This window comes from Zophobas morio, unplaced genomic scaffold (genome assembly GCF_036711695.1).
Source record: "Zophobas morio isolate AGI-343-1 ecotype UQ-CSIRO unplaced genomic scaffold, CSIRO_AGI_Zmor_V1 ptg000031l, whole genome shotgun sequence".
Classification (NCBI taxonomy): domain Eukaryota; kingdom Metazoa; phylum Arthropoda; class Insecta; order Coleoptera; family Tenebrionidae; genus Zophobas; species Zophobas morio.
Genome location: NW_026972136.1, coordinates 10,500,903 through 10,522,337, shown reverse-complemented (window position 1 = coordinate 10,522,337; position 21,435 = coordinate 10,500,903). Strand labels below are relative to the sequence as shown.

Genomic DNA, 21,435 nt, shown 5'->3' with positions numbered 1-21,435 from the left:
TCTGAGATTTAAATATTTCTAAGATTTTTAAAACGTCAAAAATTCATATAAATTTTATCTACAATCTCTAGAATTTTTGGATTCTAAAGTCCCTCAGACCCTAGGTTTCAAGGATCTTAAATATTTATGCAAGTTCTCAATTTATATAATTTTTATGTCGCTGCAGATTCTATACCCTCTCAAACCCGTAGAAGCTTTGAATACCTGGAATTTTTGGAATCACTATAATTCTTAGAAAGGTATTAGTTATTTCAAGAATTTTATAACTCTCAAAAAGTTTTAAACTTCTATCATCTATGGAATATTTTACGCATTTAAATTACATATGGAAACACTGAAATCGCTGGAATCTACAATTTCCTTGGAATGTATAACTAGTATCCCTGGAATATGTATAATCTCTACGATTTTTCTGGGATCTAATGTTATGGAAACCTCTATGGTTCTAGCATTGTTGACATCTTCAGAATCTCGGAAATTTCAACGCAGTAAATTTAGAATCGCTACTAAATTTTCTAGAATGTCAATAATCTCAAAAGGTTTTGGATTTTGTTGTATCTCTAAAATATTTAGTGGTTTTAAAACAACTTTGGAAACTTTAAAAAGCCTAAAATCTACAAATACCCTATAATATTCTTGGAATATTTATAATCTCAAGAATATACTCTGTATCGTATGTAATGCCTCTGCGAGCTCTGATGGTAAAGGATTTCTAGAATTTTTTAAATGTCGAAAGTTTGTTGGGTTTTTAAGATCTACTAAACCTTTAGACCTTCTATGACCAATGAATACTACAATCACTAGGATCTGCAGGACCTTGGAAATTTTAAATGTCTCGAATTCCTGGATTTTCTGGAACCTTGGGCCATTTATAACCTTTAAATATCGGAATCTCTAAAATTTCCATCCCGCGGCAATCTTTCCTATTAGTAGAATCTGTGAATACCTGGAATTTTTGAAAACTCTAAAATTCTCGAGGATCTACGCATGTAAGTTTTTTCACAATTTCAGGAATTTCAAAAACTTTGAGCTTTAGAATTCTTGGGATATGTATAATCTCTATATTCTTTATGGCACCTAGTGCTTTTGGGATTATCGGATTTCTCATATTTTTAGAACTTCGGAAATTTGTAGGATTTTTAGGAATTCTAATATTTCAAGGAATTTTCTGCCTACAAATATACGTAAGATTGAAAGATACTTAAGGGTTGTTATTTTGTAAAGAAATTGTGGAATGTCTTCTCAAATTCAAACATTTTAGGGTTGAAAAAGGTTAATTTTTTTATGTAATACTCCTAAATAATAAATAATTGTCACATTTATGTTTTTCTTGGAACTTGGAACAATTTTGACGTAGAGCGAAAATTTTTTTTTTCAAATTTTTCTCGATTTTTTTAGGCTTGTGAACTTATAATATGCCATTGAGTTAGTGCTCCATGTTTTGATCACCCTGTATATTATGGTGGCGCCAAAAAACCGACTATTTTTTTTTGCGTCTCGTGTGAAAATAAGTGAGTTTATCATTTTTTAAAACCCTCCTCCCAAGGACAGCTCAAAAAAGGTTTTTAAGAGGTCGCTCCAAATTTTTACAAATTTCCCAAATCGTCAAAAATTGTTTTTTTTTTGTTTAAGTTTGTTTTTCTCGTTAAGGTAATATTTTATACACGAAAAAAGTAAGTTTCCCAAATTTTTGGCTCAAAATATTAATTTTTAAAGGTCGCTCATAATTTTTTTTAATTTACAAAAGCATTGCCTTAGATGTTTTCGAGCGACTATAAGCTTTAAAATTGTATAAATTCACAATTTGTTTTCTGAATTCATAACAAAGTTTATTTAAATGTTGTAAAAATGTTGTAAAAATGTTGTCAAAATGTCGTTAAAATGTTGTAATTGTTTACATAAAAATATCGAATTATTAAAAAATTATATTTCCAGCATTGTGTTTGATTTTTTTTTCATCTCGTGGTGTATTTTCACTGATTATCTCACTAATTAAAAGGTAAACATTCATTGAAGTTTAATATAAATTTTAAAAAGCCGCTCGAAAACATCTAATATTTAACAATTAATATTTTGAGCTAAAAACTTGGGAAACTTTTTTTTTTCATCTATAAAATATTACCGTAACGAGAAAAACAAAAATTAAACAAAAAGGTAATCAATTGTTGACGATTTGGGAACTTTTTGAAAATTTGGAGCGACCTCTTAAATTTTTTTTGAGCTGTCCTTTGGAGGAGGGTCTTAAAACATGATAAGCTAACATATTTTTACACGAGAGCCACACAAAAAAAATAGTCGTGTTTTTTGTATATGTAAGTTATAAATTTAATTAGGTTTTTGGAATTATTTTTAGCATAAACCCCAACAAACTCGTAGCAAAACAAAGAGAAAATTTCAGAAAAATGTTTTAAAACACAAAGTGTTGAAAACATGAAAAGTTTTCATATTTAATCAGTCTATATATTACGTGTTCTTTTATTTAACAAAACCCCTGTAACTTTTTTATTTTTAAAGATAAACACGTTCTTTGAGCAAATTTGTATCACTAGATTGTCATCAATAAATATAAATTTTTCGGTTATTTTATTGAATAACTTTTTAAGTATTGATTTTAGAATATTGGCTGCTTTTGATTTTAAGAAAAAATCAATCTTTCCATTTATGAAAAAATATACCAAGTGTTCCATTAAAAACAAATAAAGTTGACGTCATTTCCGGTTCTACCGGAAGTGATAATACAAATGTGAGGTTGCCATCAGATAGATCTTTTAAAATAATACAAATTTACTCAGAGAACTACAGGTTTACCTTTAAGAATAAAAAAGTCACAAGAGTTGTATCAAATAAAAGAAACACCCTGTATAAATAAATATGTTTAACTCTGTTTTTTTGACGTTTTGTCGATTTTTATTAAAGAGATAATCTCCGAAACTACTGACCCGGTTGTCGTGAAATTTTATACGCATTTTAAGAGTACCGTGTTGATGGTAAAACGTTAACCAAAAGTTGTCTAATCACTCCCACTAACAATATAGTAACGTCCGCTTATTATTTAGCACAGTAAAAGTCATCTAACTTTTTTAAAATAATATACTCCTGTACTCGTGGTTCATGCATCCGCCTTGAATTTTATCAAAATTACTTTACAATTTTTTTTGATATCTTGTGGCTTCGTGGATAAGTAGCGGGTTTCGGATTCGTTCTCTGCCGCTCGTGTGGGTTCGAATCCCATCGTTATCGAAGGTTTTTCTTACATTGTGCCTGGTATTATCTATGTATTTTTACTTATAAAATAAATAAAATTTTTTGAATTAAAATTTTGTAATTTTTCAAAAAAAACTGGATTTGCTCGATTGTATAATACAGGGTGACTGCGAAATAAGTGCAAATATTTTAACCACGGCATCCCCCACCCTAGTAGAGCCGAAATATAGAAAAAAGAAATTAAAAATCGAATGGGGCAAAACCCCCATGAACCACCCTCGATACGAAGGCACTGAGCCACCTTGTAAACAGAGTTGGAAAAACGTTTGAATAAAAACGACCTAAACACTTTCAGTTTCAATTAAAAGTAAAACCGACTTTTTGCTGCTTATCATTCGTTCATTCATTTACTCATTCATCGTTAAAGGTCAGTGTGAAAGTTTTTTGGTAATTTTGATTCTGACGGATGTTTGGTCCTTGTCACAACGATTTTACGTTGTTTATTGGAACAGAAATAAGAGCAACTTAGAATGCTACTACCTTTTTACAAGAAATGTTGAAAATGTTGTCCTTGACTAGCAATACAGGCGTCAGAGCGTCGCAAGAGGTTTGTTGATAGGTAAAAAAACACCGGAGTAGCGGGTGTCACTTTCACTTGTTGAAGCTCTTCGATAATTTCTGGACACTGTTGATTTCCACAAACGAACTGTTTCATCCAACTGATACACATTTATCGAAAACCGTCTCTTGAAATCGTACTTGTTGACGACTACGTGGAGTTCCATCGGACAAAAAGTGAGTTACACAAGGTGGACAATCAGCGGGCTCCAAACCCTGTACTTTGTCAACATGGTATGGATGTGGCCGTATTCTTTTAATGTAGGATGCACTACAAGCTGTGAAAATCCAACTTCTTCTTTCTGTCCTATCACGGCCACGATCGTGAGTTTGAGGTTGAAGGTACCATGATCTCGGAGATGCTGTACCACTGATGCACCCATTACCATATCGACACAATCTGCATGGGAAAACTGCACCATAAACCGATTTCACCGACCGCTCGATGCTAACTGGCCCTTTTCGTGTTTTTCACGTTGCGATTAAAAAAGTGCCTGATAAAGTAACTTTTTTGGTTCTTTAACCGACTCACTCTGTTCCATTCATTGTAGTAATTATGTAGGTCACAAAACAGTCCAGCGGCGCGTACAACAATTTACATTGAATTTCAAATAATTTTTTCTAGACACTGCTACTACTTAGGACCGTGAATTTTACCCAGTGACATAATCATATTGTGAGCTATTCCCCATTTTTTTTTTTGCATGTATTTCGCAGTCACCTTGTATAAGAGGCGAGGGAAGTTTTGTCTAAAATAACTTTAGAGCATTTTTTTGTACGTACGTTAAAGCAAGCTAGAGAGTTTTGTACACAAATTCGAACTACCAGATTTATAAATGGTGGAGGTTTGGATTTCTAAATATCACCTTTTTTCAATAAAAATATAAATACTCCTGAATTTTTTCGTTTATATAGGCTGTTTCATTTAACAAAACAACATTTTTGTTTGTATCTATTTTAAATACATAAACATAATCTTTCGGTATCAGATCATTGAGACACCTGTACTAAATATATGTGTATTGTGTATATGTGAACCTATGTATTCAAAACCAAAGTATAAATTTATTAATACTACCGATAGGACAATAACAAAGTGAATTGAAAATGCAACGATCAACGACAATCTTTCAAAAAATCATAGCTCTCTTTGATCGTGTTTTTTGTTGCTCTCTCGGTACTACTTCTACAATTATTATTATGCGAGTAAATTTTTCAGTATATTGAAATTTAACTACCATTCATTATATTTATTTAATAATATTTTGTGATAAAAAAACTTCTTGGGAGACAAATAAATAAATTTCAGTTAACGTTCTGTATCTCTAAATAGCATTAAATAAGTAACATAATAATAAAAAACGCAGGCAAATTTCACTAACGTTTTACCACTGTATGACATTAGGAAACTACTATTAAATTTCGAAGCAACAGGTGCGTTAGTTTTTTAGATTATTTTCTAATGTGTCCAACGCACGACGTTTGATGGACAGATGGAACAGGAAATTACAATACATATTTCTTTTGCGTAGAAATGCTTAAAAGTGAAAATTTTTATTTTCCACCAATTAAGAAATCACGTTCGAATACGAACACAAATATTTTGGTTTTAATTTTTATGAAACGTCATAATTTTGTTTTAAAGTCCGGAGTCCTCCACAAATAACTTGAATGAAAAATTTAATGGTATGATTTTTGAGGATGTCAAATGGTATTAAATTTAATAAACCTCTAACATATACCGAAAATTTAGACGTTATTAAGTTTGTGCAGATTACAAGAAATGCTCAATCGTGCATCAGCGATTTTATTTAACACTATGTTGCTATAACACAATAGATAATTGCCAATTTCATGGTCTCACTGGAACTTTAGCGAAGAAGATTTTTTTTATGAGACCTAGCCCAGGTAAAAAATTAAAAAATTATTCAAGAAAGCTAGAAATGTACACAGTCGTACAAAAAATTTTTAGAAAAAATGTGACTCGCCCATTAAAGTAAAAAAAGATCTAGTTTATTGCACATTCAAATGAAAAAAAAAAAAAATAGTTGATTAGATTTAGGGAAGTGAAATTGGCCACTGCTAAAAAAACGAAATATTATTTTTTTATTTAATAGAAAGTAGAAAAACACGATTAATTGGTCAAAAGTAGACATACTTTCAATAATTTTAGCAAAAAACAAATATTTAGATTTCTGAAGCTAGTTTGCCAGTCACATTTGCCTAATGCAATATTTACAATGACAACATAGAATGTGTTTAAAAATTAACCGTATTATTTGCACACATAACGTCTTTTTTATACGTACGCCGTTACGCACTAAATTCCAGTTTCGACACAATTTCGTAGGCAAAAAATTTTGCAAGCCTTCCAATTTTTTACATAAAGAAACTCAAAATGTAGGCTTTTACCTATTATTATATTAATTAGTTAATTAATGCCATGTTACGTCTCCACAAAGCAGTCAATACGGATGCGACTTTCTTTTCCACTAACAACAGTTAAGTGCAGTAGTTCAAACAATTAGCTAACACTCAAATGCAATGTAAATATTTACCATTTCTCTGAGAAAATTTAATTGATTAAGCTTGACACTTGTGTTTAATAGCATAATAATGAGGATTGCGGTTATTTGAATATTACACTTTGCGCTACCTTGGCATTTAACGGAACTAAATACTCGTCGAAATTTGAAACAATTAAAACTTGTTAGCTGATCTCATAAATTTTAACATGTCGTGTATACGCGCTATACATTTCACTGAGGCTTTCACTTTTCAGGCGGGCGGTATTCCACTTAAAGAATAACGGGCCAAATTATGGTGATTTACGAAATGATAGCGTTTTTCTGGCTCATTTATAATTTAACGATGCATCATTATTAAGTGCTGAAATACTTCGTACATCGTTATTCAAGCCGCGCCGATGCATTTCGCGAATTCAATGCAATAAAAATGTACTTATGCACTTGATTTTTAATGTCTTCATTAAACTCTTTGTTCTTTTCACGTTTAATGATCCTTGAGGGAGGATGTTCGTGTTTAAGGGAAATTGAAATCAATTAACAAGCTTGACTTGGTAGACAGTTTATGTAATTTCACTGATTGTGTATTAACTGGTTATCACTTCTGGAGGAAATGTGAAACAAAACATGTGTGTTTATAATTATTGCATTCAAATGAATTCTGCAATATGTCGCAAGAAATGTTGTGTACACTTTTGTTACGATCGCTTTTAAGGAAAAGTACGTTTCAGTGTTACTTTATTAAGTAACTCTTAATACACGCTGCAAAGCATAATTTTTTTGTCAAAATTTCTCGCTAATTAAATTTGTATGGGAAAAACTTTGACAGGTGGCAGCTTACAAAAAGAAAAATTAAGATCGTGGTTGGTTATAAAAAATTATTTACTCGTATATTAGACTCATTAAAGGTCAATGTGTATGTTGCAGTACTCACATTGCACAAAATATGTGGTGAAATTGTTCAACCTAAAATTAACTGTAATCTTTGAGGAACCGCGTGTTTACATGAGACAGGAGAGAGCGTGGGCTTACGTTTGAATTTTCTCTCGGTCTCATGAATTAAAAATGTGATACCTGTTCTTTCGTGAAGAAAATTATTTTACCAAATTGTTTCCTGGATTATTTTGGCATTTTACGCAATTGCAAAATATAAACAATAAGCAACTAATTAACGACTGTAAGAGTTACGTCTTCTGTTTAAAAGTAAAATATTATTTATATTAAAGCCGTAACTAGAGAAATTATTACTCTTGTTTGTTATATAATATGTATGTATGTACGAAAAAACCTATACAAAAAACCTGTGCTGCACACCTATAATGAGCATCCCAATAAAAGACAATTATACTTTGTTTAGGATAATAATTATGTTATTATAAAATTAACCTGTTCCAATAAATTTATCACAGTATGGAAAATTTAAATTGTACTTAAATTATACTATGTTAGCACCTATTTTAGCGACGTAAATTAATTTATTGAGTGCATGACGTCTAACAAGAGAAAAATATTTAATTATATTTAAGAAATCTAGCAGATTCAAAGGGTCTAGAGGTCATAAAGAATCTAAAAAGATCTGATGTGAAGAATTGAAACAATCCAAAATGCTTAGAAGATTCCAAGAATTTACAGGATGTATAATAGCTAGCCTTCAGAAGATACAGAGATCTAGAAGGATCTGAAGAACCTACACGATCTACAAAGCTTTTCAGGACTTCGAGGACCTAAAAAGATGTAAAAAACCCCAAAGAATCTAAAGACTCCACAGGATCTCAAGAATCTACAAGAAGTGAAGGAGTTCGTCTAGAAGATTTAAAAGATCTGAAGCATTTAGAGGATTTGCCCTATCTAGGCAATTTAGAGTATCTAGATTAGCTAGCCTTCAGAAGACACATAAATCTAGAAGGGTTGGAAGATCCTAAAGGATCTAAAGTGTCGATATCTTAAACGATCTACAATGTCTCAGGGATCTAAAAAATGTGAAGGATCTCAAGGATATAAAAAATGTGAAGGATCTGAGGGATCTAGAAAACGTGATGGATCTCAAAAAGCCAAGGATGTGAAGGATATGAAAGATATAAAATATTCAAATAGTCTAAGATTTAGAGGATTTAAATTAGCTAAAGTCTTTACAGGGCACAGAGGACCTAGAAGGACTTACAAGATCATAAAATTTTAAGGGTCTACAGGATATTGAGGATGTGCAAGATGTGAAGGACATCATGCATTTAAAATAAGTCAACGATTTAAACATCTTAAATGTCTCAAAGACCTGCAGGATCTATAGGATTTAGAGGATCTTCATTAGCTACTCCTCAGAAAACATAGAGGACTTAGAAGTATTTAAAAAAACCCAAATAAAGAAACTAAAGGCTCTATAAGATCTCAAAAATTCACAAGATGTGAAAGAACCCATAGATCTTAAGGATGTGAAGAATTTAAAGATTATAAAATATCTAGAAGATATAGAGCATTGGCAAGATTTAGAAGATCTTCATTAGCTAATCTTCAGAGCTTATAGAGGACCTAAAAGGATTCAAAGAAGCTAAAGGATGTAAAGAATCTCCGGCATTTTTAAAAGCTTTACAGGGGTTCAGGGATCTAAAAAATATGAAGGATCTCCGGGACCTAAAAACTTGGAGGATTCAAAAAAGAAAGGATGTGAAGGATATAGAGGATATAAAATATTAAAAAATTCGCGAAAATTTAGACGATTTAGAGGATTGAAGAATTTGGGTTTCCTAGGGAATTTAGAGGATCTAGATTAGCTAAAGTCTTTACACATCATAGAGGATGAAGGAAGGTCTAAAAAAACCCAAAGATTCTAAAGGCTCTACAGGACCTCAAGAATCTACAAGATGTAAAGATTTAAAAAAATCTAAAATGTCTAGAAGATTTAATCGATCTACAGGATTTAAAGGATATTTATTTGATAATCTTTAGAGCTCACAGATGATCTAGAAGGATCCAAAAACCTAGAGGGTCTAAAGGTCTACACGATCCTAAGAGATCTACAGGGTCTCAGGTAGCTAAAAAATGAAGGATCTAAAAAAGATCCTTTTCATGAAGGATGTAAAATATTAAAAATTCGAGAACATTTAAACGATTTAGAGGATATAAGGATTTGGATTATCTAGAAAATTTAGAGGACCTAGACTAACTAAAATCATTAGAGGATATAAAGGACCCAGGGGGATATAAAAGACCTAGAAAATCTAAAAGCTTTACAGGTTGAAGAATCTACAAACTGTGTAGAAGATTTAAAAGAGGCAGAGAATTTTTGCCTTATCTAGAAAATTTAGACCATCCAGATCAGGTAGTCTTCAGAAGACACAAATCTAGAAGGATCCAAACAACCTAACGATCTAAAATGTCTACACTATCCTCAAGAATCTACGGTGTCTTAGGGATCTAAAAGATATGAAGGATTTCAAGGATATAAAAAAAGTTAAGGGTCGCAGGGACCCAGAAAACATTAACGATCTTAAAAAACAAAGAATGTGAAAAATATGAAGGATATAAAATATTAAAAAATTCTAGTAGATTTAAACGATCTAGAGGATTTAGATTAGTTAAAGTCTTAACAGGGCATAGAAGACCCAGAAGGATTCAAAGATTAAGGGCTGGTTTATAGAATAGCAAATTATAGCTATTAACATACCTAGGATATAAAGAGTGTGTTCAAGATTTTATCGGCTTCTGCTCATTTTAATCCAATAATCCAAAAATTAATTAACAAATAAATCAATTTGGTTGATGACGTTTGCATGATATATTTCAGTGTCATAGTTACATTTTAAAAAAAATTGTGAACAGAATAATTATAAAAACCAAATTTATATACAGGATACAGTTATGGCTTTCCTACCAACCAACGTTTATAAATGTAAATGTGAAGATTTAATAGACAGAAACCGGTAAAATATTTCATCCTCGATTAATTTAACATAGGATTAAAATATGGAATATGAGCCCGAGATTGGTTAAAATATGCACATTGCCTAGGAACGGACCTCAATTAAAAGTTAGTCGCGAATTAACTTTAATTTCGATTTCTATAAACCGGGTCCTAAAAATGTAAAAGTTCTAAAGGATATCAAGGCATCAAGGTATCAAGGTATCAAGATATAAAGGACCTCATGCACCTAAAGAATATGAAGGATCTTATAAAGCAAGAGATGTGAAGGATAAGAAGGAAATAGTGTTTAAATTGGAGAAGATTTAGACGATGTAGACGATTTAAGGACTTGAATTATCTAGGGAACTTAGAGAATCTATATTAGGTAAAGCCTTTATAAGACATAGAACACTTAAAAGACTTAAAAAATCCAAAGAATCTAAAGGCTGTACAAGATTTCAAGAATCTGCAAGACGCGAAGCTCACGGATCTAAAGGATGTGAAGAATTTAAAGAATATGAAATATCTAGAAGACTTAAAGGATTTACAGGATTTAGAGGATCTGTCTTATCTAGAGAATTTAGAGGATCTAGATTGGCTAGTCTTCAGAAAACACAGAGACCTAGAAGTGTGCAGAGAACCTAAAGGGTCTCAAGGATTACAAAATATGAAGAATCTCAAGCACATAAATGATGTGAAGGATATAAAATATTTAAAAATTCCAGAAAAGGATCTGTGTTATCTAGAGAATTTAGAGGATTAGCTAGCCTTTAGAAGATACAGAAATCTAGAAGGATGCAAAGAAGCTAAAGGTTCTACAGGGTCTCAGGGATCTAAAAAATACAAAAATAAAATGAGAAAGATCTTAAAAAGCAAACGATATGAAGGAAATGAATACCAAAAATCTAAAAAGTCGAGAAGATTTTTAGGATGGACAGGATTTAGATTATCTAGGAAATTTAGAGGAATTAGATTAGGATACAGAAGATCCAGAAGATCCAATAGACCTAAAAACGGATATAGCTGTTTGTGTAACCAGTGGAAAAAGTGTACTGTGGTTGTACCAGAATTTTATATACATGTTTTTTATCCAACATTAAAGAGAAGGGTTCAGAATTGACGTCTCATTAGTTACTACGACATTTTTAATTGTGAAAGGTCACTTTTACCAATTAAGAAAACAATTATTTCAACTGTGTAAGTAAGTAGGGCGATATTTTAATTTAACGTGTTAACCACTGGAGCGATATTTAACAAAAAATTAACGCAGTGTTGGATAAATAAATTGTTTTACCTCTTTTCGTGTATTCGTCTCAAATTCAATAATTCAGGCGTAATTTTAATTTAGTTACTCTTTTGAATTTACCTCTACATGAAAAAATCCATGTTATTTTAGCAGTATTATTTCATGTCTTGTAAACCACAACATTAGGAAAAAAACATCAATTACTGTGGCTACAGGGTTTCGATCGAATTTATAGATGGTCGTATATAATTTAATATAGTTATTACCTTAATTCCAATTACGTAGATTGAAGAATAAAAATGTAGTAACAAAACACAAAGAAAACATGCAGTTTGTTGAGAAAAGGTTGTCATAAGTTTGTAGGCGAGGTTTAGATTACGCAAAGATTACTAGCAAGACCTGTTTTTAAACCATAGCTTGTAATTTAATTCTACAAATTCAAACGTGACACCATTGCCCCTAATGGATGATGCTCCTTTACATGGTAAGCTGATACACAATGGTGTTCGTTCTACATTCATCTCTTAGTTAATGGAGTCGGCGTTCGTTTTTAATAGTTTCCAAGATCAAGACTGCGAGGTCGTACTTGCAAGTTATGTAAAGAACTTTCAATCTCCTGCAGGCTATTTTAATGGTTGCGTATAGTTTTCTCTCAATTATTACCTAGTTTACCGGAAGATGCTGTTTATATCATCATGATTTACCGACTAGACTATTAGTTCCCTTTCCGTTTCTTTTGTTGTTTCCCATATGGTTTTTAGCTGATATTGATTTATTAAATTTGGCTCTGTACGGTAACGTAATCAGTAATTTTGGAGATATCAGAGTGTAAATATCTGCAGGGATTAAGTCCGTAATAATAGTTACTAATTATAAAAATGTAGCTTCTATTTCTGATGTAATATTTTTGAACCGGTTTAACTTTTGTAGATAGTATTCTATGCTGTTACTTTCTATTTGCATTGTTAAATTTCTTTTCATGGCTGTTGGCAGGTTTTCAAGATTTATTCTTGGATGATATAATGCAAAAACAATCAGTTGGTCAGAGTGTGTGCTTTCAAAGGATGGGTAGTCCCATTAGAAAAATAAGTTGGTGGGGCAATTCATAAACTAACGATATACGATACAAAAATAACGTGCTGAGTATAGCAAATGCCACAATGGAATGCGAATGTGTGAATAAAAAAAATATTTGTAAGTTATTTCGACAGAACTTCCCTCGCTCCTAAAGTACGGAAAACAAATCCTGCTACTTTAAAACATTATAAAATCTGATTTTGTGAAATTTTATTTTTTTATGGTCACCTCTATGGAGTAAAAACAATATAGAAAGTACAAGTTACAGTGTAAGAAAAAAAGGTTTTACTTTGTTAAAAAAAAAAATAGTTGGGGCCCCGAGAAGGTTTCGCTTTCTTTAAAAATAAAGCCAGTGGTGACCCCCGAGAAGGTTTCACCTCCTTAAAAAAGACTGTTGGGGCCGAGAAGGTTTCACTTTATCAAAAACAAAGCAGCTGGGGCCCCGAGGAGGTTTCATCTTCTATATATAAAAAAAACAGTTGGGGCCTTCGAGAATGTTTCATATTCTTAAAAAAAAAAACAAATTTGACCCCCAGAGAAGGTTTCACCTTTTTAACAAAAAAAACACAGTTGATGTCTCCGAGAAGGTTTCATCTTCTTAAAAAAACAGTTGAGCCCCCGAGAAGGTTTCACCATTTTAATAATAACAGTTGGGGCCCCGAGAAGGTTTTGCTTTCTTATAAAAAATGCGGTTGGTGTCCCCGAGAAGGTTTCATCTTCTTAAAAAAAAACCAGTTGGGCCCCCGAGAAGATTTCACCTTCTGTAAAAAAAAGTTGGGGGCCCCTAGAAGGTTTTACCTTCTTAAGAGAAAAGAGAATTGGGACCCCCGAGAAGGTTTCATCTTCTTAATAAAAAACAGTTGGGGCCCCGAGAAGGTTTCACCTTCTTCTAAAAAAAAAGCAGTTGGTGTCCCCGAGAAGGTTTCACCTTCATTAAAATAAAGACAGTTGGGGCCTTCGAGAGGGTTTCACATTCTTAAAAAAACAGTGGGGCCCTCGAGAGGGTTTCACATTCTTAAAAAAGCAGTTGGGGGCCTCGAGAAGGTTTAATCTTTTTTAGAATAAAAGACAGTTGGGGTCGCCGAGAAGGTTTCATCTTCTTAAAAAAAAACAGCTGGCCCCCCGAGAAGATTGACAGTTGGTGTCCCCGAGAAGCTCTCATTTTCTTAAAAAAAAAAAACAGTTGGGCCCCTGAGAAGATTTCACCGTCTGTAAAAAAAAAACAGTTGGGGGCCCCGAGAAGGTTTTACCTTCTTAAAAGAAAAGAGAATTGGGGCCCCCGAGAAGGTCTCACCTTTTTAATAAAAAACAGTTGGGGTCCCGAGAAGGTTTTGCCTTCTTATAAAAAAGACAGCTGGTGTCTCCGAGAAGGTTTCATCTTCTTAAAAAAAAATAGTTCGGCCCCTGAGAAGATTTCACCGTCTGCAAAAGAAAAAACAGTTGGGGGCCCTGAGAAGGTTTTATCTTCTTAAGAGAAAAGAGAATTGGGACCCCTGAGAAGGTTTCACCTTCTTCTAAAAAAAAAAAACAGTTGGTGTCCTCGAGAAGGTTTCACCTTCATTAAAATAAAGACAATTGGGGCCCTCGAGAGGGTTTCACATTCTTAAAAAAAAACATTTGGGGGCCTCGAGAAGGTTTAATCTTTTTTAGAATAAAAGACAGTTGGGGTCGCCGAGAAGGTTTCATCTTCTTAAAAAAAAAACAGCTGGCCCCCCGAGAAGATTGACAGTTGGTGTCCCCGAGAAGCTTTCATTTTCTTAAAAAAAAAAAAAAAAAAAAAAAAAACAGTTGGGCCCCTGAGAAGATTTCACCGTCTGTAAAAAAAAACAGTTGGGGGCCCCGCGAAGGTTTTACCTTCTTAAAAGAAAAGAGAGTTGGGGCCCCCGAGAAGGTTTCACCTTTTTAATAAAAAACAGTTGGGGTCCCGAGAAGGTTTTGCCTTCTTATAAAAAAGACAGTTGGTGTCTCCGAGAAGGTTTCATCTTTATTAAAAAAAGGATAGTTGGGGCCCTCGAGAGGGTTTCACATTCTTAAAAAACAGTTGGGGGCTTCGAGAAGGTTTAATCTTTTGTAGAATAAAAGACAGTTGGGGCCCCCGAGAAGGTCTCATCTTCTTAAAAAAAAACCAGTTGGGCCCTTGAGAAGATTTCACCGTCTGTAAAAAAAAACAGTTGGAGGCCCCCAGAAGGTTTCACCTCCTTAATAAAAAGCAGTTGGTGTCCCCGAGAAGATTTCATCTTCTTAAAAAAAAAAAAGTTGCCCCCCTGAGAAGATTGACAGTTGGTGTCCCCGAGAAGCTTTCATCTTCTTAAAAAAAAAAACAGTTGGGCCCCTGAGAAGATTTCACCGTCTGTAAAAAAACAGTTGGGGGCCCCGAGAAGGTTTCACCTTCTTAATAAAAAAGAGTTGGGGCCCCGAGAAGGTTTCACCTTCTTATAAAAAAAAACAGTTGGTGTCCCCGAGAAGGTTTCACAAGACAGTTGGAGCCTCCGAGAAGGTTTCATATTTTTAAAAAACCAGTTGGGGGCCTCGGGAAGGTTTCATCTTTTTTAGAATAAAAGACAGCTGGGGTCCCTGAGAAGGTTTCACCTTCATTAAAAAAGCAGTTGAGGCCTCCGGGAAGGTTTCACTTTCTTAAAAAAAAAGACAGTTGGGATCCCGCAGATTTCACATTCTTAAAAAAAATGCGGAAATTATTTCAACAGAAATTCCTTCGTCTTTGAAGTTTTTTTTTTCATAATATAAAATGGACCTAAAGTTAGGTCAACTTAAGCGAGGTCAAATTAGGTCAGGTCAGGCCAGGTCAATGACAGACAGACAGACGGAAACGGAAGAGCTATTTTTCGTACCGCAGGGGTCATGAAACGTCGAAAAAAAATAAAGGTAGCCATCCAATGGACTCGATTACAATACTTCCTTACCTTACGCACAGGAAGCAAAAATGCGAACCAGAAAGAAAGTACATACTCCGAGAAGGACGAGGTCAGCTCTAGGTTATTCTAACTTCTCTGTTATAAAAAAAAATTGTAAAAATGCGGATAAGTTTTATTAAAAAATTCATTCCACAGCTAACTTTAGCGTTTCGTTGACACAGTCTTTGTTACCTATATTCGACGACAGTGAAACTTGAATGTATTAAAATAAAGTTTTAGAGAAACAAGTTTACAAGTGACTAACGACCTGCACAATTGTTGGCAAGTTTACTACAACATTTAGCTAAATACGAACCTGCCCTAGACCTAGTTTTCATGAAAAATTGCAACCTCCACGACAATAAAAGTCGGGAAAATTTTCTACACACGCACGGTTTTTTTTTTAAGTAGGCGGACAACTAATTACTATTCTTCGGATTACCGAAACAACTTTCTTTCACGTTGGTTCACGTGCCATGAGCTCCCCTTTCAGCAGCCGGCTTTTCCACGCTCCCCTTATTTGTTTTTCAAGCACACCACCCAAAGCATGTCTCAAGCTAAATAAAGCTCCCTTTGTAGGAACTTCCTCCGGATTTCACTTCGACGCCTATGCTAATCCTCGAGTTCATTGGCAGCGAGTGTGTATCAGTTGGGAGAGGATGAAAGCAGTAATGACATACTAAACTGACACACATTGTATTACGCGGTGTACCTTACTATTTACTAACAACTCTTGCTCTCACGCCACCGTAACAATACGTGAAGAACTTATATCACAGCTGATACGGAATGCAGCGATAGCTGGAGAAATTTGCAGATGGGGAATCTGCATGAGATCGGCGAGAAAAAGCGGAAACGGTTTATTCTTCCGAGATTTTATCTAAGTAGATTGGGTACTTTCGACGAAATTGTTGACCCACTAACTTGTTTGTGTTTGAAGGCGAAGATTTTGTGGATGACCTCGGGCGCAGTTTTGGTTTGGTTTTTAAATGTGCGTCGGATCGAAATTTCATTAAAAAAGAGATAAAAATAGTGGAAGTCGTGAGAGATTTTAGGTGCATGTTTTAGTTTGGAAGACGATAGGCTACGTTGTGGTTTAAGAAAAAAATGGGGCCAAATTTTACGATATGTTTAATTTACATAAGAATTGTGACTGACTGAAAGAAGTAACCACAAATTATTCGTGTGTACCTACTTTCTAGTCTAACAGGTAAAATTTGAGCACTTCATGCTAAATTATAACAAATTAGACAATAATTATTCTAATATGACATAAAAATGGTAGACGCCACAGAAATGAAAACTCGTAATGATGTTTGACAAAAATGAAGAAATGATAATAATATTTCACAAATACAACTTTAAGATCGTAATAACCTCCAAGAAATAGTTTCAGAAATCTAATAGAACTTTTTCAGTTCTAAAATGAAAACTCTAACTCATTGTATATCGACAAAATCATTCAAACTTTCTCCCAGCGTTTATGTCCATAGCAAACAACAATACAATAAAGCTACCTGTCGGTGAAATCACACTTCAATCAATTTCAAAAATTAAACAATTAAAATAGAATATACAAATGTTGTCATGATCAATACTAGAAAATGGATAATTGTCTTTCGTTTCCTCAACAAAATACCTTTTTGCTTCCTTTTCAATTCAACATACGATTGTTTTCCTTCTTGACAAAGAAGTTAAAGGTGGGTTTATATAACCAGACCTATCTTCAAAATAATAATAAACAAACAATTTTACTTTATATAACATGCTTTCAGCAGCACAATTAGGTATTGTCGGAAATATTTGTTTGCTTTTTTTAATGTAAAGGCCACGATACGTAAAGTGGGTGTTCGTGATTATTTTTGACATTTAAACGTCAAATTTTCACATCTCTCCACACAAAAACACACAGCAAGATAATTTATTTAGTTGGACCAGTTTCGACCTTTTGTGATTTCATCAGTAATTGTAATAGCAAAATGTCGGGTGAGCAATATAATATTTGATCACAGGAAGTTCTGGAAACAATATTTTGAGTCTATACTTAATCGGTACAATTGACAGCCTGAAAGATATAGATGAAGAGTTTCCTGAAACGGCCAACTGCGATCACAAATTATGTGGCTTACCAGATACGTATCGTAAGATTGGAGACCATAATACCAGGAGAGCAACAAAAAAAAACACGCCCATGAATTTTTGTCTTTGATTGTTGCGCTTTGAACTCAAACTTTCAAATTGACGATAATAGTCAGACAAGTTTTCAAAAATTCATGGCTGTTTTTGATTGTGTTTTCATTGATCTCTTGGTATGAACTTTCTAGGATTCACGGGACTCCGAGATTCTTTCAAATTACTTCAAAAAGAAGACATGCAATCCCCAAGATTCTTTCAAACTACTTCAAAAACAAAACAAAGAGGGTCCTTGAGATCTTTTGAAACTACTAAAAGTTCCTCGAGATTTTTTCAAACTACTTAAAAACAAAACAAAATGTGTCCTCGAGATTGTTTCAAACTACTTCAAAAAACAAAACAAAAGTGATCTCCGAGATTCTTTCAAATTACTAAAAAACAAAACAAAATAGTTCCTCGAGATTCTTTCAAACTACTTCAAGAGCAAAACAAAAAAAGTCTCCGAGTTTCTTTCAAACTACTTAAAAAATCAGACACAAGGGGATTTTTTTTCGCAACTTGAAAAACAAAACAAAAATGTTCAGTGGGATCTCTGAAATCACATAAATTGTGTCGTAATAATATGAAAATTAAATAAACATTGGGTAAAATACCAATAAATGTTATGTTGTTTATATTTCTGTATGTTCCTTAATTTTTTAGGAACAAAAAATACAACATTTTATTATCTGTCTACATGAGTTCGACACATAAGCATAAAAACCAGTGTGGCGAAATAAATTCAGCAAAAAAGTTACGTAATCTAAAAGATTATATCTAAAATTGAATTATTTTTATTTTAATTTACCTCAGTTTTAAAACCCAGGAAATCTTTTAGTATTATTTTTTCAAATAACTTTCAATAGAAGCTTTTAAATTTTCGTGTTCATTGTTGCAACAACTTGGTTCAAATTACTATAATTTCAAGTTTAGCACAAAAAATATCCTTTTTTTTTTGAAGGCTACAAACATAGTATTTCCTTATTATCACAAATTTATGCTAAATTATTAATTATTACAAACTGTTAAACAGCGCTCAAATCCCTGGTCAAAATGAATAACTTATTCGCAGGAGAATTTTTAACCAACAAGCAAATATTGACGAAAAAAAACCATTGTGTCCATAAAATGTTCACCAAAATCGATAAACAGTTCGAATTTTTTTCATCGAAATTGCCAAAGTCGTGACGTCCTCAGTTTATTTTTTAAATGTCAGGCCTATTTTTGGACCGAAAAGTAAAATTTTAAATCGTGAAATCATTGTCAGAAAAAAAAATCTCGACACGAAAATTTTGACGTCGGTGGTCAAAAATTTTCTTAAAATAAATTAACCCGTCAGGTGTTTTAGCCAAACTGCAACTGCGTTTTGAATTTTTTTGACTTTACTCCAAATTTTATGTTTATTTTTCCACTGTTTACTAATTAATTTATCGATAACCACTAAACAAAAAAGAGTAAATATTCCTGACAAAGACCACCCAACCAATTATTTACCGAAGCCCTAATTTCATGCTTAGCGTGTCAATGCACCGAATGTTTACATTCACGTGCTGATAACGCACATTTCGTATACATTATAATTTCAAGAGCGGAAACATTTGAAATTAATTTAATTAGCGTTTACAAAAGAAAGTAAATAATTGCACTGTTTGCAAGGCGTTGCTAAAGTGCTTTTTCGCTGTGCTGTGAACCAATTAGCGGAAAAGGGGAGAAAATTTAGCCACTTCTCGAATTAGAATACGCTATTTCACGCTAGATTAAAATAGGACTTTTTAATTCCTTCGCGGCAACGTGCAATCTCCTGATTTACACTCTATTTTTAGCTGTAAAAATTGCGATAAAAATACATCTGTTGGAACCGAACATCCATGCATTTCGCACGAAAAAAAAAAAGATAAGGTGAGAAGGGTGTCAGGATGAGTCAGGTTCTAGAACATCTGTGCAACAATGTGCAATCATGCACAATTATATACTTATTTAACAAATATAAACATTAAGCTGCTGATTAGTGTATTTTGAGTCTTTTTGTGTACAAATAGTGAAGCTTCACATGTTTTATGCACACTTTATTTCCACCTCCAAGTCACCCCTTTTCTACTGCGTGTTAATTACTTTTTAAAAATAGAAAACCATTCAGTAGTCACTCACTCAATCATTCCCTTTAAATTTGTTTCTAATAATATTATTCTTACTTACTTTGATTTTTTCGTATGTCGTATCCAATTCCAGCCGGTGTACGAAAGGATTTAAGAGTTCTTCAGCTAAACTGTCATGAGATATACCGGCAGCCAATTTGGCGTTCATTTTCACTAATGTTATCAATTTATTTTAATCGAACAGTCGTTTATACACTCTTTAAACTAAACCGCGCGCGATGCAGACAACAAATGACATCCCTTCCATGTTAAAACAGAACCAATCGAATGTGAAACTGACCCACCGAATGAAGAACGAAGACCGACGAAGAAGCCGATCAATATTTTCACTTTTGCGTGCTTCACGAAAAATAGTGGCGCCATCTAAGTGAGAATCCCGTAAATATAAAACGAAGAAAAGTGTTAAATTACAAAAACAAAGTATACACTCGTCACCAATTGACTGCAAAAGCATCACTAAAAAAGAGTTCAAGTAGGAAACAAAAAATATTTTTTTTTAGTTTCACAGTGGCTACACATTTCAAATTTGCCGCCTTGGTAGTCACCGCCTGCTGCGATAGCGTGGTTGCAGAGCTAGCAACAAAATGCAATTTACGACAGGTTTTGGAAATAAAAAAATGTGCGGGCCATAGTTTTGTGCATTTGATGATTTTTTTTCTGGTGTGATGGATGTAGAAGGTCAAGTTCAGAAGCATTTGGTCACTTTTTGCAAAGCGTTGCCGGTGCACGTGAGTTGTTGGCGGTCGGTAATACAGGACGCTGCAAAGCCGCTGCAAACTTTGGCGAATTTGTGTGAACAGCGACGTCACGTAACAGCGTAGGCGCCAAATTTAAACACTGTTCACAATTCTATTAATTTTGTGCATTCTAGGGCCAACTTGAAAACTTTTGACGAGTTTGAAGACGCGCAGAGTCAGCTGCTGTATCAAATATCGTGCTTGATCGAAGAGGAATTCCTGGTTTTAAAGGAGTTGATGTACGTTTCCGCTTTTTTTTTCTTTTATATGTATTTTTTTATTTTCAGAAATAAGTTGAGTAAGAGTTGCAATGATTTAAAAAACAAGCTTTTGACTTTCGAGCGGTCGACTTTAACTCTGGATTGGGAAGAAAATAGCGAGTTAATAAGGGGAAGTGGATTTCAGCCTCCATTATCTAGATTACTGCAGGATGGTTTAGAATTCTCAAATTTTTTGGGAAGAAGTGCTAAAAATATAAGCGACCGTTTCAAATCGCTTAATTTGGACGATGAAAAAGCCATTAGGGAGCTTCAAGCATCATTTGATGTTAATCTTGACGATGGGATTGTGGGTGCGTTGATTGCGCTTACGCAGTATGTCGATAATGTTAAAGCTATTTTGTAGACATTTTTTTAGTGTAATAAACATTTATATACATGGTTATGGTTATTTGTTTTAAATACAACGTTGTTGTGTAAAATCTAATTGTTATGTATTTTTTACGTAAATGATGGTGTGGTTATGCAACATATAAAACACTTGTGTAAAGCACTAAAACAACGCATTTTCTGTTAAATCCATGACAACGAGCGTTCAAATAAAAACGACGTCAAGCTGACTTTGTAAATATGAATCTAAATGAATAATTCATTCACATTTCCAAAGCGAAC

The 21,435-nt window shown here is 33.4% G+C and overlaps 2 protein-coding genes across 3 annotated transcripts in view; one reads left to right on the top strand and one right to left on the bottom strand.

The window, feature by feature from the left end:
- Window positions 1–20,143, bottom strand: part of LOC135139380 (lysophosphatidylcholine acyltransferase) — a 43,387-nt gene extending 23,244 nt beyond the window's left edge. The window contains exon 1 of one of the 2 annotated variants that reach the window (XM_064069589.1): window positions 19,849–20,143. In XM_064069589.1, coding sequence (XP_063925659.1) covers window positions 19,849–19,956 — 108 coding nt within the window. In that variant the 5' untranslated portion in view covers window positions 19,957–20,143. The remainder of the gene's footprint in view (window positions 1–19,848) is intronic. The other variant, XM_064069588.1, reaches the window with a different exon arrangement.
- A 187-nt stretch (window positions 20,144–20,330) lies between these two features.
- LOC135139381 (uncharacterized) lies at window positions 20,331–21,204 on the top strand. The gene is made up of 3 exons (XM_064069591.1): window positions 20,331–20,625; window positions 20,680–20,784; window positions 20,833–21,204. Exons 1-3 carry the CDS (start codon window positions 20,474–20,476, stop codon window positions 21,167–21,169), a joined length of 594 nt encoding a protein of 197 aa, XP_063925661.1. The 5' UTR covers window positions 20,331–20,473; the 3' UTR covers window positions 21,170–21,204.
- The last annotated feature ends 231 nt before the right edge of the window (window positions 21,205–21,435 follow it).